This window comes from Mandrillus leucophaeus, unplaced genomic scaffold, assembly GCF_000951045.1.
Source record: "Mandrillus leucophaeus isolate KB7577 unplaced genomic scaffold, Mleu.le_1.0 Scaffold608, whole genome shotgun sequence".
Classification (NCBI taxonomy): domain Eukaryota; kingdom Metazoa; phylum Chordata; class Mammalia; order Primates; family Cercopithecidae; genus Mandrillus; species Mandrillus leucophaeus.
Window position 1 is genome coordinate 1431302 of NW_012106564.1, and position 27753 is coordinate 1459054.

Genomic DNA, 27753 nt, shown 5'->3' on the forward strand with positions numbered 1-27753 from the left:
TAAATAAAATAACAAAAATTAGCCGGGTATGGTGGCACACGCCTATAATCCTAGCTAATCAGGAGGCTGAGGCAGGAGGATCACTTGAGCCTGGGAGGCAGAAGTTGCAGTGAGCCAAGATTGTGCCACTCTACTCCAGCCTGGGTGACAGGGTTAGACTCCATCTCAAAAAAAAAAAAAAAAAAAGAAAAAAGAAAATTTCAGATAGCCAGTGAAGACTCATGGTTTGAGCCTGATCTGATGGTTAGGACTCACCTAAACGTGGGCACCCCAGGTTGCTTGCTCTTTTCTGGTGATGGCACTCTCTTACGGAGTTCACCTGCCTTTAGGCTCAAGGACTTCAAATAAATACTGGAGAACTGGTCTAGAGCTCAAGAGTGATTTATTCTCCCCATACCAAGGACATTTTACTACATATAATTATGCCTCCCCTCTTCTTCCTTCTTCTTCTTTTTAACTGTAAAATTCTCTTCATTATCTATTTCAAATTGATTTTAGTTCAGTCAATCTAGTTCCCCTTGTTGAAACATTCCAGTCATTTCAAGCCCTTCAGACATCTTTGGTTCTGTTACTTCACTGTCCATTTTTGTTTCCTCCTTTTCTTTTTAAAGCTTGACTTTACTGATGGAAGAAGGACATTTGCTTGTTTTTCAGTGTGATGTGAATTGCCATCATGGCAAAGGAGACCAACCATGTTATAGCTCCTGTCACTGTGTAGGCAAGACCTAAGAAAAGGCTATTACCCCCACACCATGTCAGGGTGGAGAGAACAACTGATTTTTCTCCTTGGAACCTGGTCACTGGGAAGTCTAAGAAGACCTGTTAAGGATCTGTCTCAACACTTCACATTTGTAGTATTGCATATACTGAATATATTAGGTTGACGTATATAAAATTGCGCTTTTTTGTTGGTAAAAAATGGTGAAATATTTAATCTCATATGGTGCAACTTAATCGTTACCAAGCACTGCCCTGTATCTTGCTGGAATGAAAATGAAAACAAGCCTTCCCTCTACATAGTTGTAAGCTACAAAAGAGATTCGGACACAGATCTGAACGACTTACAGACAACTGAATAATGAACAAATATATTTAATTTCCTTTGGCAAACCCAAGGAAATTAAAAGAATACAAACCTAAATTTTTAAATATGAGTCAGGAGACCCAGGCAGGCTATAGTCCTTTAATAGGCTAAGGTTTGAATTCCTACCTCAGGGAAAATTCTTTAAGGGGAGTGAAGAACAAACAAACAAACAAAAAGATCACAAAACATTTTTGGTGGTCGAACTAAAGGTGGTACATTCATTTGGGTTTTGGCAAGGCCAGTATCCCTATGCTGGGGAGAAAGTGTTTGAAGTGGGTTTGCTATCGTTAGCATTCTAATGATGTCATTTTGATTATACATGTGGCCTGAGGTTTTAAAACATCTGGTGCCTTTTGTAAACCAAACTAATAAACAAAGAAAGGCTTCTCATAGCAACGGCACAGGACGGAGGCATTTCCCAGCAAAGCTATTAAAGGGCCTCAAATCACTTGGCAACGTGCTATTTAAAGGCACAAGGAAAATTAGTAGGGAACTAGTTCTGTCTCTCCTTTTCCGTCAGAATTCCTCCTTGTCACCAGGTCCTTGGGTGCCACCTCAACCCATCTGCCTGTTTTCTCCCTCCCTCAGTTCTCTGTGAGAGGGTCTTCTCCTCATACACAGAACATCTTTTTTCCCCTTAGAAGTGGTAGGCACTTTCTTAGTCTGGTTGGATGATACTCACACCAGAGCTCTACCCAGGTAGTGCAGGTATAGGCCTGAAGCTTAGCATTGAAGTTCTACGTACACAGATTTTCATTTGAGAGGGATTAGCATGAAGACATGACTGTGAATGTAGTCACCCAGGGAGAGCATGTCCAGAGAGGAGAAACAGAATGTCTCTGTTATTGGGAACATGCCTCTCCCTCATCCTCCCAACCCCAAAGTCATCCTAACGCATTGTGGTATAGCAGTGCATGAAGTTTTTTTCCTGCTCCTTGAATGCACCCATAACTGCTTTAATGGTAAGGCAGCCCCAAAATTGACAGAATCAGAAGGCCTAACTTGAGAGACTAGTTTTAAGCAACTTTCAACCTCTGCTTAAAATTTTTTGAAGGAGGCCAGGCACGGTGGCTCACGCCTGTAATCCCAGCATTTTGGGAGGTCAAGGCGGGTGGATCACGAGGTTGGGAGATCGAGACCACCCTGGCTAACACGGTGAAACCCCGTCTTTACTAAAAATACAAAAAAAATTAACCGGGCGTGGTGGCGGCGCCTGTAGTCCCAGCTACTCGGGAGGAGGCAGGAGAATGGCGTGAACCCGGGAAGCGGAGCTTGCAGTGAGCCGAGATCTCGCCACTGCACTCCAGCCTGGGCCATAGGCGAGACTCCATCTCAAAAAAATAAATAAATAAAATAAATAATAATAATAATAATTTTGAGGGAGAGAGGAGTTTGCTGAAATTCTTATTCAAAGAGTTTACTCTTTGATCTGTACCTGTAATGCTCCACGAGAGGCAATTCGTGGCTTTCATTTTCATTTTCACAGAATTAGACACCCTGCTAAAGGAACTAACTGAAGGCATAGCTCCACCTGGTCAGTAAACAAAAGGAGACAAAAAGTTGAGAGGCAGAGATGGCATCTCATCAGTGGGGGCCTTTCTGACTGAGAAATGCGCCCACTTCCCTGTCCGAATGGAGATGTCCACACACCTGTTCTAGGATGGAAAGGAAGAAAAGTTGGAGCAGGGAACTGGAGCACATGCTGTCATTCCCTTCTCCCCAAGAATTTCTTATTCAGCCTCCCTGAAAGGTAAAGAAACTAAAGAGGTGGACAATTTTGTGTTAAAATTGACCCATTAGGGGTCCCATTGAACAACGAGCCAGGAGCCTGGGGAGGATGAACACAGCGGTGCTAACTGGGCTGCAATTTCAAAGTCATGTAAAAGCCCTGGAATGATTCCGCCTCCAGAGAATGCTACCTCAGGGAGAATCAGGAGGAGACTTTAAAATTCAATCTAGGCCGGGCGCGGTGGCTCAAGCCTGTAATCCCAGCACTTTGGGAGGCCGAGGCGGGCGGATCACAAGGTCAGGAGATCAAGACCATCCTGGTTAACACGGTGAAACGCTGTCTCTACTAAAAATACAAAAAATGAGCTGGGCACGGTGGTGAGTGCCTGTAGTCCCAGCTACTCGGGAGGCTGAGGCAGGAGAATGGCGTGAACCCGGGAGGCGGAGCTTGCAGTGAGCTGAGATCCGGCCACTGCACTCCAGCCTGGGTGACAGAGCGAGACTCCGTCTCAAAAAAAAAAAAAAAATTCAATCTAAAGAACAGAGTTAGTGTAAATTGCATTTAAATATATAATTTCTTAAAGGTAGTGTTTGGTGCCATGCTAAAGTTAAGTTCTGTTTGTTTTCAAATCAAGAGCTACATTTGTATTTTTACATTAAGTGAAAAAATTCAGACTCATATTTAAGCATGTGTCAGCTTGGGCAGCAAGGGAGACACCATCTCTTAAAAAAAAAAAAAGAGAGAGAGAATTAGCTGGGCACGGTGGTGAGTGCCTGTAGTCCAAGCTACTTGAGAGACTAAGGTGGGAAGATCACTCGAAGCCAGGAGGTCAATACTGCAATGAGATGTGACTGCACCACTGTACTCTGGCCTGGGCAACAGAGCAAGACCCTGTCTCAAAAGTAAATATGTAAATAAAAGTAAAAATAAGCATATGTCTCCTAAGTTGGACCATATATCCCTAATCGTTAGGGCACCATCTCCCACATGCTGGCTTTGTGCCTAAGGGAGGGAGGAACATGGCGTCTTCAGTGTAGAGCCTGTCGCACACTTCACATGGATTTGGATGAACTGGACCTGTCCCTTGAGTCCAGAGCTCCTGTGGTCTGTGATACTTTTCCCTAGAATAAAAGGTTCTGTAGGCTCAGTTTTAGTAATTTTTAGTCTATATTTACTTATCAAACTCCTATTTTCATAGTCTTCCATCTCCTTCCATCCTATCTGGCATGCTTCTCACAGTTTTTTTTAACAGATCTCTAGGCCTGGTATTATTTAATCTTTCTTTTCTTTTCTTTTTTTTTTTTTGAGACAGTCTCAGTCTGTCACCCAGGCTGGACTGCAATGGTGCGACCTCGGCTCACTGCAACCTCCACCTCCCAGGTTCAAGCGATTCTCCTGCCTCATCCTCCTGAGTAGCTGGGATTATAAGCATGTGCCACCATGCCTGGCTAATTTTTTTTGTATTTTCAGTAGAGACCGGGTTTCACCATGTTGGTCAGGCTGGTCTCAAACTCCTGACCTCATGATCTGCCTGCCGCGGCCTCCCAGAGAGTCGAGACTGAGAGAATTCTACAAAAACAAAAACAAAAAAAAAGCAAAACCAAAACCAAAACCAAACAAACAAACAAACAAAGCCTTGCTAAACTAACCTTTATCTTCCTAGTTATGTTTCTACAATTGCCATTCTTTGTTCAGCCTAGCATATGAGCACTTAGACTTAGTCGCTTCTTTTTTTAGTCTCCATTTTTCTTGTAAGGGCTCACATGTACATGTAAAGGCATAACATTCATATGCTTTTCTGTTGTTAATCTGTCAGTCCCAGCTTTAACCCCTGGGAGGGAATAGGAGAATTTTATCCTCCCTTACGCATGTTTGGTTTTTTTTTTTTTTGGTATACAGATTTGATTGGAAAATAGAAAAGTATAGAATCTCAACAACCAGCAGCCAGGTTTTCTTTCATCTCCAGAAAGAAAAGTGGTATGAAAGGATACTATAGGTTATGTTGAAACTGTAATTACCAGCAGGCAAGCCTTCTATAAAATGGTGTGTTCGATTGAGTCGACCATACAGTTTTTTGAAAGTGGGAAAGGCAGCTGCCCGCATCCACACAATGAAGTCATCATTGAGGAAGCCGTTGTTTCTTGGATCCTTTTTATCCAAGTCATAGATAGGCTTGGGCCAGTTTGGAGGCTTTGTGGTTCCTGTGGGAAGAAAATAAGTGATATGATAGAGAAAAAAAATCATCTATTCTCTTCAGCTTTCTTTAGAATGTAGAGAATGAAAGAACTTCTGCATTCTTGAGGAAATAGAAATAGAAATTATACTTTTAAAAAAAGTGTGTATGTGTGTGTTAGCTACCTGAGTGTGCAACCATGAAAAATAATGGCTTTAAAGATTCTAAAGGAATGATCATGATATTTTCATTAAGTTAATAAAGAGCAGAATATTGGCTGGGTGTGGGGGCTCATGCCTGTAGTCCCAACACTTTGGGAGGCCCAGGTGGGTGAATCACTTGAGGTCAGGAGTTCAAGACCAGCCTGGCCAACATGGTGAAACCTATTTCTACTAAAAATACAAAAATTAGCTGGGCATGGTGGTGCACTCCTGTAATCTCAGCTACTTGGGAGGGTGAGGCAGGAGAATTGCTTGAACCTGGAAGGTGAAGATAGCAGTGAGCCGAGATCGCACCATTGCATTCCAACCTGGGTGACAGAGTGAGTAAGACTCTGTCTCAAAAAAGAAAAAAAAAAAAAAAAGAGCAGACTATCAAATTATATGCATACTGTGTCTTCAACTACATTCAATGCATGTAAAGCATTTAAAAAAATAGAACAAAATGATCATGGTGGTTGCATTCAGTGATAAACATAGGAAATACCTCTTTAAAACTTTTATTGGAAATATCTTTATTTTATTTAATTTTACTAGTCATCTAAGGAGTGCAAATTAAACCAAGATACCATTTTCATCTAAAAATTGGTTAATATTTAACAACAAAAAAGTGACAACCATTGAAGAGGCAGTAGAAATGAGAACTCTTGTACAGAGCGGATAGGTGCACTAACTTCTTCAGCAATCTAGGAACATGCATTGAATGCTTTAATATTTTGCATACATCTTGGCCCAGAAATTCTGTTTCTAGGAATGTATTCTAAGGAAATAATCATGGCATGAAGACTAGGTTACACAGATGTTCACTGCAGCACTGCATCTAAGAGCTAAAGCTGGAAGGAGAGAGGAGAAATTGGTGAGTGGGAGGAAGTGGAAAGCAAAGGCATTGTGAGCCTGTTCTCAAGCCAGGAAGCCTGGTAGGTTTGGGAGCTGCAGAACTGTTGGAAGCACAGGGTGGAGGGTGGTTCCAGGAGATGAGCCGTTGGGTTTACCGTCATTCTCACACTTCCCACTTTACCGCAGGAGGCATGTTTGTCTCTCCCACTCTATAGGAGACTTGAGAACAGTGTCATCCTCATCTGTGTTTTCATTAGCATTGAGTCTAGTGCCTGGCCCATAGTAGGTATTAAATACATGCTTGATAAAGGGATGAAAGGTTCCAGTTAAATCCGATGACAAAAACCATTAAGAATTGTAAAGAGCTAGTCAGAAAGAGTAAATTGCTTAATGAGAATTGTACTTCCATAAAGCCAGTTCTACTATTTGTAGGATGCTAGAATGCTAAATAGGGAGTCACTCTTTCTCAACTCTGACTACTGACTAGACTATGTTCTAAAAGAAACCCAGACCTGTTTTCTAAGCTTGGGCTATGATGCTTGTAAAAGTATATGTGGAGTGTTGTTGGGTTAATCTGCTGACATATGTTTCTACACTCATATTCCCTTGAGAAATAATCCTTTGCTGGAGCATCTTCTGCAAATATTGTACAGTCTACTTATTTTGGCTCTTCCCAAGACTCAATCACTGATGCTAGAAGAATTTTGATCAAAACTGAAATTGCCTTTGGCACCTGCACTGTGGACTTCACCTTCTGTCTACTTTGGCCTGAGCTCACGACTGAAGGCAGTGTGTCCTATGAGCCACTGACATCAGAATCACCCAGGGGGCTTGTTAAAAATGCAGGTTCAAGCATGTCCTCCCCTACCAACTCCTACTTCTATGCCATCCCATGTCTTCAGAGAGTATGAAAAGTATGGTCTAAGAGACATCAACTTCATTTTCTAAGTTCATTCGGGTCATTTGTATTGATCCATTTATTCATCTATAAGCATTTCTTTTTTTAATAAAATTATTTTTTTCTTGGGAGCATAGATTCAAGATGGCCTGAATCTATGTTCCTACGCATGTCTTATACAAAACTGCAAAAGACCCAATCTCTTTCTTCAAGGATTACAGGCTGTGGGCATGACAGGTATATAAACAGATAATTAGAGTATAATGTGGTAACTCTTACAATAGAGGTAAGAACAAAGTGCAGCAGGAGATGAGAGAAAGCTAAGGACCCTTTGTGTATAGGCCTACAGTTATGTGGTAAGAAAATGCTACAGAATGTGGCCAAGTCCCTTTTGAAAACAGTAATTCAATTATAGATACAGTGACCATATATATCAGTTTGCCTAGCACAGTCCCAGTTTATGTCTGTTGTTCATTATCTCATCTGATTTAGCTTGTATCCCACACAAGGTACATATAATTTCATCCTTCCAGCATCCAGCCATGATCTTAGCTAGTAATGTGTGAGATGTCCATGTGCAGTGAATGGAATGCTTACTTTTACATATGATTATACATGAAAGTCAACCAGAGACCCTTCCAGTCAAAACATAATAAAACATATCCCTGTAACCCATGCAAGCTGTTAAGCATTCCAGCCAGTTAGGCAATAGTTTCTTTCTGTGTTAGCCTATGAGATGTGTGAAGCTGCCAGGCTGCAAATCAATGGGGTCAGTGAGAAACATGGAAAATTATGGGTTAGGTTATGGATACATGATGCATGTGTGGGAACTAGATACTGAGCAGTCCTGCTGAGAGTAGTTTGAACTCTCTTGCAACAGTGGTTCTGTTACTTTATTTTATTTTATATTTATTTATTTTGAGATGAAGTTTTGCTCTTTCGTCCAGGCTGGGGTGAAGTTGGCTCACTCCAACCTCCGCCCTCCAGGTTCAAGCAATTCTCCTGCCTCAGCCTCCTGAGTAGTTGGGATTATAGGTGCCTGCCCCCATGCCTGGCTAATTTTTGTATTTTTAGTAGAGATGGGGTTTCACCACGTTGGCCAGGCTGGTCTCGAACTCTTGACCTCAGGTGATCCACCCACCTTGGCCTCCCAAAGTGCTAGGATTACAGGGATGAGCCACTGCACCTGGCCTTGTTACTTACTATATGGTGTGACTATATAACTATTGTATTTGGTAACAGTTTTTTATTTGCTAATAATTCATTTTCGCTGTGAAGAGCTAAAAAATGGAAAACACGTATTTCCTGTAAAGTTCAGTACAGTTTTTTAAGATGATTGAACGTTATACTTGCAATATTGGTTGATATTTACCCCCCACCATGGGCACCGTAGTGGTCTCAAATGACCATGTGAAAATCAAAAGATATACATCTGCCAAAGAACATTAGAATCTACTTCAAAAGTTTATGCTTATTTTTTAAAGATTGTGTCCAAAGACAACAATCTGTAGAAATTGCACTTATATGTCATTGTGTGAGCATGACTTTTCATTTAGATCAAATGAATTTCCTTCTAGTTTCACTTTTTTATGACATTTTGTTTTGTTTTGTTTGTTTAGAGACGGGGTGTTGCCATGTTGCCCAGGCTGGACTGGAACTCCTGGGTTCAAGCGACCCTCCTCCCCAACCTCCTTCTCGAGAGCAGAGATTGCAGGTGTGCACAGCTATGCCTAGCTACAGGTTGTTGATGTTTTCTTTTTTTGTAATCAAAGAGCAGCTTTTAATGTGTTGGCTTAGTGCAAAAATAATTTGTAAATAGTTAAATGAGGTCAATTTTATATGAATGTATTCAGATACTTCAAATAGAAAAATCAAATAGGTTAATTATAATAACGATTTGATTTTTGGTTTGATTCCTCATGAAGTCAAAGCAAACCTTTTAGAAGTTCAATCTTTGATGATGAAAACTCTGACATTATTATAAACGTTACTATAAGTTCAGTTACAAAATTCAACAATTGGCCAGGTGTAGTGGCTCATGCCTATAATCCCAGCATTTTGGGAGGTCAGGGAGGGTGGGCCACTTGAGCCCAAGAGTTTGATACCAGGCTGGGCAATATGGTGAAATCCCATCTCTATAAAAAACAAACAAAAAAACCCCAAACAAGTTAGCTGGGTGTGGTGGCACGCACCTCTAGTCCCAACTACTCAGGAGGCTGAGGTGGGAGGATAGCTTGAGCCAGGGAGGTGGAGGTTGCAGTGAGCTGAGATTGTGTCACTGCACTCTAGCCTGGGCAACAGACAGAGACTCTGCCTCAAAAAAACCCCCAAAACCAAAAACCAAAACCCCTTAAGCAGAATTCAACAATCAGATTTAAATTGTTTGGTTCTGTAGAGACAACATAACTGCAAATTTGGTGGAGCACAACATCAGAGTAAAGATAATGCTGTTAGTAAATTGAGAAATTGACAGAGAAGAAATGTACTTAAAATTAGTCATGGTACATACATAATTCACAATTGTATCCAAACAGGCTACAATATTTTGTTAATCAAAAGAAGAGCTGTAGTTGTACAAATTCAAGTATTTTTGTATATTAACAGTTAGAAAAACTGAATTTTCTTTTTCTTTTTTTTGAGATGGAGTCTCACTCCGTGGCCCAGGCTGGAGGGCAGTGGCGCAATCTTGGCTCACTGCAACCTCCGCCTCTCGGGTTCAAGTGATTCTCCTGCCTCAGCCTCCCAAGTAGCTGGGACTACAGGCACCCACCACCATGCCCGGCTAATTTTTATATTTTTAGTAGAGACAGGATTTCACCATATTGTCCAGGCTGGTCTCGAACTCCTGACCTTGTGATCTGCCCCCCCTCAGCCTCCCAAAGTGCTGGGATTACAGGCATGAGCCACCGCATCTGGCCAAAAAACTGAATTTTCCTTTGCAAAATTTTTATAATGACACATGTTAAATTAAACAAATACTTCAATGTGGTATTATATGTGGTCTCTCATTGTTGGGCATCATCAACCAGACAGAATTTTAGAAGGGTTTGAACCTCTAAATAACTTTTTTCTGTATCAAACCATGTGTCCTACCACAACCCTGAGATTTTTCTGTAAATAAGCCCTCTAACTTTGGTTGCATTTTGTTCAAAGTAGTTGAAAATCTTTAAACAAAGTATCTGAAATATGGAATACCAAAAACTCTAGTTTTAGAAGATTTAGAGAATTGTAATTATTGAAAACCACACTTGCAAACAAGAAGGCATTGAAATTTACCCCTAAAAGAGCAAGGGAATGATTGAATATACTACATAATGGGAGTTCAAAATATGTATAAGATTTAATTTTAAAATTCTGTAATTATGCTTTGGAATATCTCGACGTATGTGAAGACTCTTTTGATAGTGCTCTTATTTATTTATTGTTTTTATAGAAACAGGATCTTACAGCGTTTCCCAGGCCAGTATCAAACTTCTGGCTTCAAGCAATCTTCCTGCCTTTGCCTCCCAAAGTGTTGGGATTACAGACACGAGCCCCTGCACTTGGCTGTACTTCCAATGGGACAAAATTTTCTGTGTCAGAATCATATTATATTGAGAAGGTGTAGGATTTTATCTACATTTCATGGTGCACTCCAAAGAACCAAAATGAGAAAAAAAACTTACGGGAAGTCAAAAAGACAGTGCTTATGTCAATATTTGGGTTAAAATAGTAACATACTTCCATAACAAAATTAGAATTGAGAATATCCTCCATTTAGTAAAATTGGCCATAAACATTTCTCAATAAAGGAAGTTAGGGTCAAAGGAAAAGAATCAGCTAAAGATGTAAACAATTTCCAATTGATTAACCATTAAATGAGACTTTAAAAAAGATTACAGGCAAGGCATGGGGGCTCATGACTGTAATCCCAGCACTTTGAGAGACTGAGTCAGGAGGATTGCTTATTTATTTATTTACTTATTTATTACATTCAAATCCTTGTCTCAGGAGCATTATTTGAGGCCAGGAGTTCAAGACCAGCCTTGGCAACATAGTGAGACCCTGTCTCTACATAAAATTTAAAAATTAGCTGGGTGGGGGCTGGGTGTGGTGGCTCACGCCTGTAATCCCAGCACTTTGGGAGGCAGAGGTGGGTGGATCACCTGAGGTCAGGTGTTCGAGACCAGCCTGATCAAATGGTGAAACCTTGTTTCTACTAAAAATACAAAAATTAGCCAGGTGTGGTGGTGGCATGCGGTGGTGGCATGTGCCTGTACTCCCAGCTACTTAGGAGGCTGAGACAGGAGAATTGCTTGAGCCCGGGAGGTGGAGGTTGCAGTGAGCCAAGATCCCGCCACTGCACTCCAGCCTGGGCGATGGAGCAAGACTCTGTCTGGAAAAAAAAAATTAGCTGGATGTGGCAGCATGTTCCTGTAGTCCCGGCTACTTGGGGTGGCTGCTGAGTGGGAGGATAGCTTGAGCTTAGAAGGTCAAAGCTGCAGTGAGTGGTCATTGAGCCACTGCACTTTAGCCTGGGCAACAAAGTGAGACCCTGTCTCAAAAAAAAAAAAAAAGTTACAATTTTGTGAAAAAATTAACAAGGCCTTGGTAAAAATATATAAATTCATTAGAAAAATATACAGGTACGTAATGAAGACAGATATGGCCAATAAACTCATTAAAGCATGTGAGTATGTATGAATAATAATTATTCTGCTTGTTTATCCCTTTTTTAGATTTACTTTTATTTTTCAAATTTGTAAAAATTCACCTTTTTCTGTGTAAGAGCTGGTAACTAAAAATAAAAAATAAAAATAAGATTTACATTTTACTTATTTGTTTTTGATATATTTGTACATATTTATGAGGTGCATGTGAAATTTTGTTACATGCATAGAATGTGTAATGATCATGGTGTATTTTTTTTTTTTGATGTGCCACTGGATTTGATTTGCTAGTATTTTGTTGAGGATTTTTGCATTCGTGTTCATCAGGGATATTGGCCGATAGTTTCCATTTATTTTGTTGGATCCTTGTCTGGTTTTGGTATCAGAGTAATAATGCTAGTCTTGCAGAATTAGAGAGTTATAGAAAGTTCCCTCATCTTCAGTTTTTTGGAATAGTTTGAGGAGGATTGGTATTAGTTATTCTTTATACATTTGGTAGGATATTGCAGTAAATCCATCCAATCCTGGCTCTTTCTTTGTTGGAAGACTTTTTATTACTGACTCAATCTTGCTCCTCATTATTTGTCTGCTCAGGTTTTCTATTTTTTCCTAATTCAACTTAGTTCAAACTTGAACAAGTTTGAATCTTTATTGAAACTTAGTTCAAACAAGGTTGTATGTTTCCAGGAATTCATTTCCTCTAGGTTTTCCAGTTTGTTAGCATAAAAGTTTGTTAGCTGTTCGTAACAGTCTCAGATGATCTTTTCTTTCCTTGTGGTATCAGTTGTAATGTCTCCTTTTGCATTTCTGATTTCGCTTATTTGGAGCATCTCTCTTCTTTTCTTGGTTAGTCCAGCTAGTGATTTATCAATTGTTTTTGTCTCTTCCACACAATAAATCTCAATAAACGTTTAAAAACTGAAATCATACCAGGTATCTTCCTGGACCACAGTGGAATAAGACTAGAAATCAGTTCCAAGAGGAACTCTTGAAACTGTACAAATTAACATACTCCCGAACACATTTCTTTTTGATTGGGATCTGTTGCTGGAGAATTATTGTGTTTCTTTGGAGGTATCCTATTTCCTTGGTTTTTCATGTTTTCTGTATCCTTCCATTGATATCTGTGCATTTGATATAACAGTCACGTCTTCCAATTTTTAAATTTTGCTTTATGGGGGAGGATTTTTTTAAAAGATATGTCTATAGTGTTGGTTGGGTAGGGCACTTTGGCGTTGATTCTGGGTGCATGCAGTAGGATAGTTTTGAAACCTCCTTTGCAAAATTATAACAGTAAGAGAAATCTGACATGGCTGACTCTATCTTGCCTCTAGCCCCACAGGTTGGCTGCCCCAGCTCATTCCTGGGCGTAGGCAAAGTTAACTTTGGGAGAAGTTTATAGTTTGAGTGATAATAGTCCTTTCTCAAAATTAAACTGTACTTACAAAACTAATGAAAGACTGCCAAGTTAGGAGGATGAGAGGGGCTTGAATTCTAAATAATTACCAGCCATTATTTGGAAATCATAAGATTTGCAACTTCCCCAGTTACTTGCAGATAGCATCACTATTGTGGAACCTGAGGTTGGCCTTTTGAGATGTCTTTTCAGGTTTTTGCATTTCTGACAACTGGATGGCCGCACCTGGACCTGCCACACAATCCTGTGGCCCTCATCCCGGAACTGACCCAGCACAAGAGGGCAGCTTTGATTCCCTATGGTTTTATCTCTGACCCAACCAATCAGCATGTCCCCTACCCTACCTACCCCTACCAAACCATCTAACCCCTAACCTCCGAGCCTTCATGGAGATTGATCTGAGTAATAACTCCATTTCCCGTGTGGTGTGGCCGGCCTCAGATCAACTAAAATCTTGCTTTACTGCAATGACATGGTCTCAGTGAGTCAATTTTGTTTATGGAAGGGCAGGAAGACCCTTTGGGCAGTTACAGTGTTTGATTTCTTTGGCTTTAAACAGCATCCATGGTATCAGTGATTTCTTCTGTGGCTCAGAGTGTGGTTGTTAGTGGAGGCTGTGGTGAAGGTTTGCTGGGAACTAGGGCACCAGGTAGGCCAGTGTTTGGGCCCCAGTGGTGGCAGCAGTGAACTGAGCATGGGGGTCCTTGGACCCCATGATGTACACTGTGACTAGTATTAGGAAGCCCGGCAGGCTGCTGCTTGGGTCTCCAGAAGGCTTGCTCGGGTGCCAGGAATGGCAGTGGTGGGCCAGGTGGATTGATGGGTTCTTGAGTGTCTGGGCAGTGGATGTGGTGTGGACAATGGCAGTAGCAGTGGTGGGACAACCCTCTGGGACCCCAGTGGTCCTTGCTGGTGTTGGTGGTACCTAGCATGGGTTGGGCAAGTCAGTTGCCAGAGGTGTAGGTGGCATATGTGGGTGGGTGCCAGCTGTGGTGGTAGCAACAGGTTGTGTGGGCCTAACCTCAGATGCTGGGAGGAGTACTCATGTGCCACTGGTGGTGGGCTGGGCTCTGCGGTTCCCAGGCTCCTGGATGATGTGCTCAGGTATTGCAGGGGTTGTAGCCAGGCTGGGCAATGCCCTCAGGTTCCCCAGTGGTACAGGCAGATGCTGACTGCAGTGGGCCAGAGTGGAGTGACCCCAAGGCCATACGTTGGGCTGTAGCCTTTCTAGTGATGAAGGCAGAGTTGTTTTTTTCTGTTTTGTTTTGTTTTTTGAGATGAAGTCTCACTCTGCCCAAGCTGGAGTGCAGTGGTGCGATCTTGGCTCACTGCAACCTGTACCTCCCGGGTTCAAACGATTCTCCTGCCTCAGCCTCCTGAGTACCTGGGATTACATGCATCCGCCACCATGCCCGGCTACTTTTTATATTTTTAGTAGAGGTGGGGTTTCACTATATTGGCCAGGCTGGTCTTGAACTCCTGACCTTGTGATACACCCACCTCAGCCTCCCAAAGTGCTGGGATTACAGGCATGAGCCACTGCACCTGGCCTGTTTTTCTTTGTCATCCAGGCTTTGAAAATACATGGCTGCCCCTCTGCTGGGGCAGATTGCTACCTGTGGCTCCTGTTGCTGTCCAGGCAGCAGGCTCAGGCAGCTGCCCAGGATGCAGTCTGGTATGGGCTGAGCTCTCAAAATGGTGCTGTGCTGCAGCTGCTTAGGACTTTGGAGTTGGTGGGACCCAGCATGAGTTCTCTTTCTGGGGTAATGCCTTCACGTGGTTTCCAGGGAGCTCCCTGTGTTAGTCTCATGGCCGTGAAGGTCAAGGGACTCTCCCATGGCTAGCGTTGTAGGAGTCAGCAGTGGGAATATGAACTGCTGGAGATCTCTCAGTTACTCTTTTCCCTCACTAGGGGGCCTCCCCAGACTTTCAACTGATCCCAGCCAAACAGGTGGCCTTTCTTTCTCTCCTTCCTTGCTTTTGGTGCATCTGTTAGAGTAGGTAGTTAGGCAGGCAAGGGCAGGGCAGGAGAGGCACCCAACCCAGGAATGTCAGGTGACCGTCAGGTGATAGTCAGGTGGTTGTTAAACTGTCTCTGTAAAATAATAATCGGTTGCAGCTGGCGCCAGGGACCAGCAGGCTCCTAGTAGACAATACCTGAAGCTGGTGATCATCAGCTTCTCAATAAAATCTCAGGAGTTGGGTGAGCAGGCTCAAGCATGTGCACTAAGAGGCAAAATGGAGGCGTTTAACTGATACCTGATTTTCCTCTGGGAACATTTGACTGGTAAGGAAAAAAAGCCTCAAATGAGCATATGCACAACTTTAGTAAACCCATGGTGCGTGTGCCCCCACCCCGCCGTCTAACCCCGCCAAATGCTGGCAGGCCATTGTGCGTGCAGACAGCTCACCCCAAGGGAAAATCAAGGGAGGAGAGATGCAAATTCCAGAACCACACCAATGTATATATACCCCAAGTCAAAGGCTGAATAGGGCACTTGGATCTCTTGAGTCGCGTGCTTGGCCCTTTTTCAAGGGTACTTTACTTCCTTTCATTCCTGCACTAAAACTTTTAAATAAACGTTCACTCCTGCTCTAAAACTTGCTGCCTTGGTCTCTCCCTCTGCCTTATGCCCCTTGGCCAAATTCTTTCCTTAGAGGAGGCAACAATCAAGTTGCTGCAGACCCCTGTGGATTCACCACTGGTAACGCCTCCCATCACTTCTCTGTTGAATTCTAGTATTCTCTTGTAAGTTCCAAGAGTGATTACCTACTCACTCTCTGTGGTTCCTGTCTGTGGAAGAAGCAAGTACCAGACACATCTAGTCAGCCATCTTGAAGCCCCCCCCAGGACTCAGCTTATGTTATCTTTTAATGTTAAGATAATAACTGGAGTAGTTTTTTTTAAAGTGGGTTTAATGTATATGCTATTTTGATTTTTGAATTTTTTTTTTTTTTTTGTAAGAGTCTTACTCTGTCACCCAGGCTGGAATGCAGTGGCGCAATCCTGGCTTGCTGCAACCTCCACCTCTCAGGTTCAAGCAATTCTCCAGCCTCATCCTCTCAAGTAGCTGGGACTACAGGCATGCACCACCACACCCGGCTAATTTTTTGTATTTTTAGTAGAGACAGAGTTTCACAGTCTTGGCCAGGCTAATCTCAAACTCCAGACCTCAGGTGATCTGCCTATCTTGGCCTCCTAAGAAAATAGTTTTTAATTGGATTGTAAGTCCATCAATATTATGTCAATTTATTGATTGAGATATAAAAATTTTAAGTAAGTATATAGCTATTCAAGTGCCCCCTTTCACTCTCTAAAGGGTACCAGTTTGGACAACAAATTACATGTTCATCCTTATTATAGCTGAAGCAGTAAGTGTCTTAAACCATTGTCTATTCCCTAATGAAAACTGGAAGAAACCAGGGCATCAATCTTTTCATGTTTTTGATAGGTGTGCATTAGAGATGTTCGTGGTAGGGAGAGTTAGAACAAAAAGGAGTCAACAAGGAGATAAAGAAGGAGGATTCATAAACATTTCTCCACATGTAAGAAACAAAGTTTTCATTAAGAGATAAGTATATTGAGCTACTGTATGGATCTTACCTCTAAATTCATCAGCAAGATTCTTGGAACTTGGATTCTGAAATTTGACATACTTATCTGTCCACCACGTAAGTCCACTCTTTAGCATCGGCACTTTGATTTGTACAGATGAATTAATGTTGTGTGAAAGAATTATGGTGTCTGTAAGGAAATTAAAAATTATGTTAGAGATGCAGTCTAGCAATTTTGCCACCCTTTGAAATGCAGAACCAGACACAGCTGACAAATCAGGGATTTTGCAGACTCTCAACACGCCTACATGCCATGGATGCTGGAATCACAAGACCATTCTTTTTCCTGCCAAAATTGAGCCAATTATTGAGAAATACCCTTAAGCTCCATTTAACTCATGTTCCTTGACTATTCCTTCAGATGTTTGGCAAGAGAGGAATTATTTGCAAATGACATACTGTAAGTCAGTGCTCTGACTTAGTCCAGATGATGTTTACAGAATTAAAATGGAACAAAACAAAAAACTGCCAGTTAGCTTCAGAGGTGAATTTCTGGACATTTAGGTTGTTACACACTCATGAAAGGGTACACCATGGAGATAGGAAAAGTCACCTACCATTGAACATGCTGTTGGCAATAGCACCACAAGGAACGATGGGGGTCTTATTGTCGGACATTTTAAATGGGGCACAGTCCTCAACAGCCTGGATGCAAGAGGATACAGCAATGAGACATGCTTTTGGTAAACTCTCTTAGAATGTTAAAAGTGAGAGAGAACATTGGCAATGTAAATCACCCCCCAATGATTTACTGGCAGTGACTAAGATTACAGACTGCTGCGTGGTTTTCCTAGGCTTCTGGTTCACTTAGACTGGGAAATTTTTGTGTTTTGGAGATACGTATGTGTGTGGATGTGTGTCTCTGTGTTTTTTCCTCATTAATGATACATAGCATACCTAAAATGTCTGCAAGAAGGAACTTTACCTTACTGGCTGTGCTATATATCACGCTAAACCTATAATGAAGTACATTTTTAAAACCTCTTTTTATTGACATGTAGCTTATTTTATTTTAGTGGTTAAAACAGTAACAACTTACTTTTCACTTGTATCACTATCTAATGGGGTTGTGGAGGTGGGAGGGACTTTGTTCCACACAATCACTCAGGGCCTCGGCAATATTGAAGTATTACATTCAGAAAAGTATAAAAATCATGAGTCTACAACTAGATGACTTATCACAGGGAATCCATCCACACAACTACCAAATACATTTTTAAAAGAGTGGTTGCTAAAAATCACTTTAGTATAATAATGTTGCTATGGAAAAAAATTTCATTCTAGCTTTTCTTACACACGCTGAGTATCATCTACCAAGAGTAAAAATGTATAATCATAGGTTTTAAAAGGTATTCGATTAAAGCAAAAGGCTTTTACTCAATCGAATAGAGCCTAATTTCCTTAAAGTAGGCTGGATTGAAAGCCCCAATGACAGGAAGGACAATGGTAGTTAGGCTCAGCCACGCTGAGACTAACTACTCAAGGTTGCTATCAAAATGGTGCATGAAAGGATCACCATTCAGTTGGACAAGATTCACATCACTGCTCTAAAGAGGGAAAGTGCTACTTTTCAATAACAGTTATCCTGAATACCCAGTCCCTTCAGTTTACACAAGAATGAAATCAGCATTTCTGTTTTGTAGCATTTGAGTTTATCTTCCGTCTCTTCTTTTAGACTGAAAAATCCACTTGGTTTAAAAAAAAGAAAGAATATTATACCAGATTAAATCAAGCCTTACTTTTACATCTTTGCCCACCAGTTGTCTATTACTTCTGGATCGAACATATCGATACAGGTTCTGATAGAAGCCATACAATTTGTAGTACATATAAACATTACCCTGTGTGGAAGAAAAGAAGTAAGAGGAGAGTAAGAAAAATTAACTGGAATATTAATAAACATGGACAGGAAATTTTAAAATAAAAGCACAGAAAAAAATTGATAGAAACTCAAAGCCTATTTATGGGAAGTAGAAACCCAATAAATCATTTAAAAAAAATCAATTTTGGGACTGGGCACAGTGGCTCACGCCTATAATCCCAGTGCTTTGGGAGGCCAAGGCAGGAGAATCACTTGAGGCCAGGGGTTTGAGACCAGGCTGGGCAATGTAGCAAAACCCTGTCTCTACAGTAAAAGAAAATAAGAAAAATTAGGCCGGTGTGGCATGTGCCTATAGTTCCAGCTACTCCAGAGGCTGAGGAGAGGATCCTTTGAGCCCAGAAATTCAAAGTTACAGTGAGCTATGATCGTGTCATTATACTCTAGCCTGGGTGACAGACTGAGACCCTATCTCAAAAAAAAAAAAAAGAAAAAAATTACAGTGGGAAATCCTGGTCTATACAGAATTGTTGGAATAACTAAATAACTATTTTTGCTTGTTTTTTTAAGGGCTGCTACATTCTTTTCTTTGAAAAATTTTTATAATCAAGCATATTTTCAATACATAAAATTTGGTTTTATAAATGTCGTCATTTCCCAGAAATATGAGGAAAAATGCTTTGCTTAGAGGTTGTGGTTGACAGCAAAAATCACGTGATTTTACAGCAAATCCATGAAAAAGAATTTAAAATTCAAGCCATTGAGCATATTTAGGTGCATCTGTACACTGAGCCTGTGAAAGGCATGAGACTGGAAGCTCCTTGCAGTCCCACTCTAGGAATTTGTTTATTTATTTATTTATTTATTTTTAATTTATTTTTTTTTGAGATGGAGTCTCGCTCTGCCGCCCAGGCTGGAGTGCAGTGGCGCCATCTTGGCTCACTGCAAGCTCTGCCTCCTGGGTTCATGCTATTCTCCTGCCTCAGCCTCCCAAGCAGCTGGGACCACAGGTACCCGCCACCGTACCCTGCTAATTTTTTGTATTTTTAGTAGAAACGGGGTTTCACTGCCTTAGCCAGGATGGTCTCCATCTCCTGATCTCGTGATCCACCAGCCTCAGCCTCCCAAAGTGCTGGGATTACAGGCGTGAGTCACCACTCCCGGCCTAGAATTTTTGTTTTTTTAAATCTCTAGGATCTAATGCAGTACCTGGCACATAATACTTGCTTAAGAAATGGTGAACTATTTGTTATAGAGAAAAAGATGGAATAATTCACTGATCCAAAAGAAAGAAGGTGATTTTCACCCTAGCAATAAGTAGCCTTGTTGTCAGGAGAGAGATGTCTTTCATGTATGCTGCCATGTAAGTAAGGCTGCCCAGCCACTACCTACCACCATGGTTCTACCTTTATGGTAATATATTAAGGTCCTGGAAATTCTCCAGACAGACTTGATACAGATTTTATTAATAGCACATATGGAAATATCCATATGGATTTAACATATTCATAGATTTTACTAACAGCACATATAGAAATGTCCCATGTAGCTGTTTAAAATGAATACACTCCATACCTCCAAAATAATGAAGACCTGAATCCAAAAATATAAAAGCCTAACTTTTATTAAGTGCTTCCCATGTGTTAGGTGCTATATTCAGTGCTAGAAGTACAAAAGCATTCCTTTATAAGTCCCTAAGTCCATTGATTCTTTTACCCTGTGCAAAAACAGCATTTTGGAAAGGCTTTGGCCTTATTTCCTAAGGACCTTAAGAGCATCTTCTTTAAGATGAGTATGGAAAATGGGAGGTGGTACCCATGGTAAACAGGGAAGGAAAGTCATGGTAAATGTGGCCAGCTTTAGAATGCAAGAAAGGCTGAAGAGCTCAGTCACTTGTAAGAGAATAATTTCTGGAACACTGAAAAAGGAGATGCTGGGCCATGGCGAAGAAGCAGGCTGCATCGTACTCAACAGGGAGTGTTGGCATGAAGGCAAGCAAGCCAGGCTTAGTGGGAAGGACCCATTAACGTTTCCTCATCCAAAGCAGGAACCTCTATTGTTGACCCATGACGATAGAAAATATGAAATCCACAGAATGGAACTTACCATACATTTTCTTGGAAGCTAAAAAGAGAATTCTACTTAATCAGAGTTATATGTTCACATAAATGACAAAATAAACAGGCACAGAATACTCGGCACACTAGGGACTGGGGCGTTTCCATAACCTCTTTTCAGTGATTCTTTGTCCAAGATTTAGCTGAACGAGGCCTCCAAGATCATCTTCTTGATGGTCCCTGGAGGCACAATTCACTTTATGGTGTTTCTTCTCTTTAAATTCAGTGGCACTTGGTGCAGGGTTTCTTTGCTTATTTTAAGACAGAGTCTTGCGTGGATTCATTGCTGTGGTTCCCCAGTGTCATGCCTGGTAGCTGCCGAGCTGAAGGCCCTGTGATTGCTCTAAGTAGTTTAGTTGGGTTTTTATGAGAAGGCTCTGCCTGAAGGGAATGGTTAGCAGCTGGTAGCACTTCATTTGCTGTTTTAGTTTTGAAGGACACTGACAGATGGGAATTGAAGCCCTTTTGGATTTTTTTTTTTTTTCCAAAAACTTTAGCATTCTGAGCCCTCAAGACAAAAGGAGAGAGGAAAGAAGAAAGGAAGGAAGGAGGGTAGTGAGAGAGGGTGGAGAGAGTGAGGGAGGAAGGGCCAAGACTGCAATGCATTCTTAAAGTTTCAGCAAGGCTGACAGGAAATCCCCAAAGACACCCATCAGAAGAGTCCCCACTCCCAGGAAAGAACCTACCTCGATGTTCCTGCTGTGCTCAGCCACTGGCTGAGGTGGCCGTGGAAGCATGACCTTGGTGCAAACACACAGTGATTTCAGAGCACAGCAGCTGGTGATATCCCTCAATTACACTCCCTGCAGTAGATCTGAGAGGAGCCTTTTCATGGCCTTCACAGTCTTACTTGTTAGTCAAGACTTAATCAAATGAAAAATTTGATTTCCTTCAACTCTTCAAATGTACTTTAAGGTCCTGTTCTGTTTCTGGACTCTGCACCTTTCCCCCTGCAGCATCCTCCACACGGACCCGGTCCCCCATCCTTCCCCTTCATAAGTGACTCTACATGGGCTGAATCTAGGTACAGGGCGGCCTTCTCCTGAGCTGCTCACTGAGCATTCTACCTCAAGCCCTGCTCCCACCTCAAATTCAGCTGGTTCCAAACCAGACTCATCACCTCCTGAAAAATATTCCTCACTTCTCTCCTCCCCTCCCTCCTTCCTTCTCTCTTCCCCTCCCCTCCCCTTTCTAAGGATCAGCACTCTCCCAACCTCCTCCTGCTCCTTCCCCATTTCCCCTCAGAGGCTTTGCCCAGTAAATCTCTCAGATGTCTAACCCTGTCTTGGCATCTGCTTCTCAGAGGACTTGACTAACATGAGACTTAAATCAACCCGTGAGTGGGGACTTCTCTCAGTATTTCTTTGGTATTTCTCACAGTGCCTGACAGCCAGACTGTTCCCTTGGGAATTAGGTAATTGCACATGTGGAATGACTTGGGGAGACCCAGGGAAGGTTTCCCCAAGTGTGTGACCCCTGACACCAACCTACTGTGTGACCTTAGCCAAGTTACTTCACCTCTTAGCCCATTAATTTTCTCACTATAAAATTCGTGGTTCAATTCAATGTAAATTCACACACAGTGCCTGTGCTGATATTTAGAGTAAAACCTGTTTGGTAGATAAGATTTATGTTACAAAGTTGGAAAGGTAAAGAATTGTGCAACTTAGAAACAAAGAAACAAAGGAGGAGAATAATACTCAAAAAGGAGGGAGGGGATATGAACTCAACACTCTTTCAGATTCACCACCACCATCCTGCTTTATTTTTTATATTTTCAGTTTTGGAAAGCATTTCATGGAAATTGTGAACTTACTTCTAAGTGTTACATAGGAATAGATCAGTGTAAAGTCAACTGAAGTTTCTTGAATTTCACCTACCATCATTTTTCCTGAAAGGTAAAAGGGAATAGAGCAGGTGCATTCTTTGTCAAAATTAGAGGCATTTTCCCGCAGTTTTGCACAATTTGCACATATTCTTGTGTAATTAATCTGTCAGGCAAGGAAAAAAATGATTAATTAAAAAGTTACATGGGTACATATCTTAAAATTCAAATCTGGAGTCCACCCAAGTCTCCGCCTGTCTGGGTCAGGCGCATAGTCTGGGAGATGAATGCGACAGCCCATGTGTAGGGCCAGTGTTTCTGGGGATGTTCAGGAGGTGTGGGCCTTCCCACAGTCTTTTATCTGGGGACTGGCAGCATTTTGCCACTGGCCCAGAGTTCAGTGTTTCTGTTGCATATTTATATAACCTGTTGTGATGAAGCTTTACCCCCGATCATAAAGAGGTGTCAGTTGCTAGGAAGGTGTTAGTCAATGACTCATGAGAACTAGGCTTACAGCCTGAGTCTAATCAACTTTATGGGGAAGTCACTTCACTGTTTTTCCATTCTATTGTATGGAAAATATTTATACTAGTGAATTATTCTACATGGCATCCAGAGGAAGTTATTAAAAATGACCAAACAGAAAAAGAAGTGTTTCCAAAATGTAAGATTATTGACATATGTTGAATTATTCTGGTCCTAAAATGCTGTTGCATTCTGTTTTTTAAAAGTAAAATTCTGTGAAAAATAGTTTAATGGACTCTTTAAAAAAAGGAAAAAAAAAAAAAGGGTAGTATGTCCCAAATGGGTGGCTCCTGTGAGCTCTGGCTGAGGCACTGAGTTCTGTGAAGATGCAGCTAGAAGAGTAAGGAGGAGAGGCTCCGGAGGGTGTGCACGGGGCTGTACTTCTGCCTGATCTGCAAGAATGTTCATCTCAGGGGCCCTGGGGCTGTCCTGGGTGCTGCAGTGGGCTGCTTCTGCCTTGCCCTCACTGTGTTGAGGAGTGATTAGACGATTATGGGAGTGTGAGGAGCAGGGAAGCAAGGGAGTGGCTTTCTCCTTGGTAAGGTGCTAGTAGAAGTTAGGATTCCTTTGAAGGGAAAACAAGGAAGACAGAAGGAATTTTGCATACTTGTAAAGCTACTAAGGGTTTTGAAGCCCAAAGGTGAAGTGTGAACACTAAATTGAAGATTAGTGAAAATGCTACACTTCATTGTACTTAGATGCTTATATGTAGCTAAATCATTCTTTAAATACACAGCAAGACTTGAACTATTATTTTGAAAATATTTATGCCATTTCTGTTGGTGGACTACATTTCAATTAATAAAAAGCATTAAAGAACAGGGCCGTATCCCAATGGAGAGACAGCATACTGAATGGTGTCTGAGGAAACTGGGGTTCTAGTTCAGCCAATCTCTGACCTTGAGTTAAGTGCTTAACCTCTAGGGCCCACATTTTGCCCATCAACATCATTTCATGCAGCAATTAATTGATCTGTGAGGTCACTGTAGTAGTATACATGCTACTTCATGAATTCCTCTTGTGAGTTCTGTCAATGTAGTACTCAAGAAAATATTTCATGATCAAAGAATTTTTGAGTAGTTGATATCCATGGTGCTTTTTTGCCTAAAAAATATCCCTTATCTATTGTCTATGCAATGACAGTATCCTCAGTTTGCTGCTTGAGTGGACTTGTACATGAATAGCTATGAGATGGAGCAATGATCAGTCTGCTTCTCATAGAATTTTGGAGAGGCAGAAATTATTCTTGTTTAAAGTGAACTGCAGAGAGAGAACATCCTTGTGCCCCAGGGCTAAGTGAGAAGAAAGGCTCAGAAGTCTTTTCTATGATGTCTGTGCCTGATCACATTGGCCTGGAGTGTGTACTCTATATTATCACCCAATAAAATGAAACACTGGTTTTTGAGTATAAAAGTGAAGTGTCAGAAGCAGTCCTATCTGAAGCAACTAAAGAAACAAAGTTAGTTGGAAAGTGCCTGTAGATTTCATGAGATAAAAGCATTCTATTTGTGGAGTGGCCATGGCCAATAGTTGGTATGGAATGAGGTCACCTTCTCATGCATGGGTACCTCTTAGTGAAGGCTGCACTCCACAATGGGTGGGTGGGGGGCAGGGTTGCAAGGGAGGAAGAAAGAATGACATGGGAAGGAAGAACCAGAATGAAAGGGATTGGTGAGGAAGAAAGTAGAAAAGTAAATTGCATGAACTCTGTGGAAATGGACATCAACGTTGTAAGCCCATTCCTTTGCTATCCCCTTCAGCAAGGTAAGGTTCATCTCCTCCTGCCATTTTGCCTTTGCCACATGGTGGAGGCTGGTGGGGGTTTACATGTAACACTGGAGGTCTTGCTGTCATTTAATTCCCAGGGAGATAAGCTCTGGGAGCTGGAAGTGGGGAGGAAAAAATGTTAAGTAGAGAGGCAACAGAGCAGTGTGCTTTGGGAGGAGGAGTAGAGCCTGAAAAGACATTTTCCTCTTTGGGTTCTGCACTATCTGCCCTAGTCCATTCTTTCAATAAGTGTGTGCCTATCACATACTGGGCAATGTGCAAGGAAGCGGGTGGTGATGCAGTAAACAGCCAGCCATAGCTAAGCTCTCTGTTCTTACTACATACTATTTTACCTATTCTGTTCTCAGCTCATTGAGGGCACTAATCCATTCTTCCTCATCTTACTCTTCTGCATAGTTAACAGAACCCTTAGGCACCTTCAGATACTCATAAATTTTATTTTATTTTGAGATGGAGTCTCGCTGTGTCACCCAGGCTGGAGTGCGGAGGTGCAATCTTTGTTCACTGCAACCTCTGCCTCCCAGGTTCAAGTGATTCTCCTGCCTCAGCCTCCTAAGTAGCTGGAATTACAGGCATGCACCACCACGCTTGGCTAATTTTTGTATTTTTAGTAGAGACAGGATTTCACCATGTTGGCCAGACTGGTCTTGAACTCCTGACCTCAGGTGATCCACCCGCCTTAGCCTTCCAAAGTGCTGGGATTACAGGCGTGAGCCACCGCACCCAGCTGACACTCAAAAATTGTAAACTAATGTTGGTAGACTTGGCCTTCATCTTAATTTTGCCAGTAGCCATGTGGGGAGAGGGAATAGATCAGCTTTCCATGGTTACTTCTTTCAGAGTGGAGCTCATGTGGTCTGGGATGTCCAGAAATCTGCCTGGAGTTGATATGGATGAAACATATACTTAATTCATTAGATTGAATATGGGCATGGCCAATCAAGCCTTAGACTAGCTCTTGTCTTCCCTCTCTAGACCAGCTTCGGGATTCTCATCCTCAAACAGCTTGTTAAATTGGCAAAAGGCTTGTTCCTGAGAGGTCTGCCCTCAGCATCAGCTTTTCTCACTCTGAGTAGAACTTAGTTTTGCTAAATATCCTCAAGATGCCAGAAAGACTTGGGCTTTTGTCTTTCCTGGATCTCAGAGGGAGTTCATCTGCAAAGGGAAAGACACAATGCTTGAAAGTGGGGCAGTATTGAAGATCTGTATCTTGGACACTTTGCTCTTTTTATCAACATGACTCATGGGTCTCTAGTAGTCATGTGGCCTTGACTCTTCTTCTGCCTCTATTAGTCACTTGCTGTCTTCCCTGCCAGCATAAGAAAAGAGCTTCAGCCAGGCGCGGTGGCTCACGCCTGTAATCCCAGCACTTCAGGAGACCGAGGTAGGTGGATCATGAGGTCAGGAGTTCAAGACCAGCCTGGCCAACATGGTGAAATCCCATCTCTAATAAAAATACAAAAAAATTAGCCAGGTGTGGTGGCAGGTGCCTGTAATCCCAGCTACTAGGGAGGCTGAGGCAGTAGAATTGCTTGAACACGGGAGGTGGAGGTTGCAGTGAGCCAAGGCTGTGCCACTGCACGGCAACCTGGGTAACAGAGCAAGACTCCATCTCAAAAAAAAGAAAAAAAAAAAAGCTTCTAATTTTGTCAGTCCCTTGTACACAAATATGTCTGAGCTCACTGGCATGAGAGTAACTGCCCTCAAGAGGGAGCAGGGATGAACGAAGCCACTCTACACGGACTCTGTCACCATCTGTGACTGCCAGCAGAAAGAGGGATGTTCCCGTCTTATACAGACGCTCTTGAGGGGCTGTGTTCTCAAACTGACCATACTCACGTGTGGTGCCAAAGCTGAACATTCTCAGAAACTGCATTCAGAATGTAAGATGGGACAAACCTCTATTTCCTGAGTGCTCCTTGCAGACAATATAAGGATGATGCCCATACAAAGGCAGAATATTCCTGTTGTGAAAAAGACAAAGAGGACTCTCCTGGCCGTGAAATACAGCCGGTGGGCGGGTAACTCCTGCTGCTTCAGGGCAGAGTTGTCTGGCAATCTGGACAGGCAATGCTGTGGTGTCTCCTCCATTTTGGTCCTGCAGATACTTTTGGGACATTTAGAACATTTTTACTCATAGTCATACCACATAATGGTAATGTGAAATGAATTATGTGAACCCTTCCTTTGAAGTTGCAAAGTCTTTCTGCTTCCTGCATTATTCCTTAACCAGACCTGGTATTTAACGGGAGCTCAGTTCTCTCCCACCAGCCATTACTGAGTATAACTGACTTAGGCTTAAAAAGGTTCTTGTGCTAAATGTCATGCCTAGGATGGATAGTCCCCGGCAAGGTCTGCAGAAACCAACATCTGGTGACACTAGGAAGCAATCACGATGGGCTATTTCTGGGATTTGGTGAGTAATTCAAGGCAAGCCCTTCCTGAGAGGTGGAAATGGATTTATCTTTAGGAACTTGCCTAGATCCTTGGAGATTAATACAAAAAAATAAAAGTTAGGGCTGTCAGCTTTTCTCCAAATGTGGCTGTGGCTTAACATGAATATAAACTAAATTGGAAAAATGCTCTCAGATCATAGCTAACTTTGCTATTTGTGATAATGAGGAAGAGAGCAGCAAACAGGGAATTGTAGAACACAGATGTCTCATTTCAGCAGCTTCCAATTTTTTTTCATCCGTAAAAAAGACTCTAGTAGAAAATGCAGATTAAAAACATCTCCTCCTAACCTCTCTTAAGTGCATGCTTTGGAGTAGCCTGAATGAGGCAAGAGAAAGGAAGAGGAAGATAATCAGTGAGATGTTCAACATTGAAGTACAGTATTAGGTCTGGTTTTGGGTTTTTTCCCTTGTTAGAAATCCACTAACATTATTTTCCTTAGGCCATTAGTAATTAATAATTACTTTTTTTAAAACTGGCATTTAAGATTTAGAATTAGAATTTTTAAAATTAGGAAGCATGTGAATTTCTAATCTAATCTTCCCTTTTAATTTACATTAGACAGAGAAGCCATCCTGGACTATTTTTGTATCAAAGAAAGTAAT

The 27753-nt window shown here is 41.8% G+C and overlaps 1 protein-coding gene across 1 annotated transcript; it reads right to left on the reverse strand.

Moving 5' to 3' along the window:
• Positions 1-618: 618 nt before the first annotated feature.
• LOC105553773 (cell cycle control protein 50C) lies at positions 619-26785 on the reverse strand. The gene is made up of 7 exons (XM_011999910.1): positions 26594-26785; positions 22437-22547; positions 18360-18461; positions 17178-17265; positions 16610-16750; positions 4805-5014; positions 619-809 (listed from the first exon to the last, which is right to left on the reverse strand). Exons 1-7 carry the CDS (start codon positions 26783-26785, stop codon positions 619-621), a joined length of 1035 nt encoding a protein of 344 aa, XP_011855300.1.
• Between the last annotated feature and the right edge of the window lie 968 nt (positions 26786-27753).

Excerpts from the sequence above, each read along its gene's own strand:
- LOC105553773 (XM_011999910.1), bottom strand. The coding sequence starts at position 26,785 with ATGGAGGAGACACCACAGCATTGCCTGTCCAGATTGCCAGACAACTCT. Across the intron at positions 22,548-26,593 it reads GGAGCACTCAGGAAATAGAG|ATTAATTACACAAGAATATG; the intron begins GTTTGTCCCATC and ends CTTGCCTGACAG. Across the intron at positions 17,266-18,359 it reads TGGTGGGCAAAGATGTAAAA|GCTGTTGAGGACTGTGCCCC; the intron begins GTAAGGCTTGAT and ends TCTTGCATCCAG.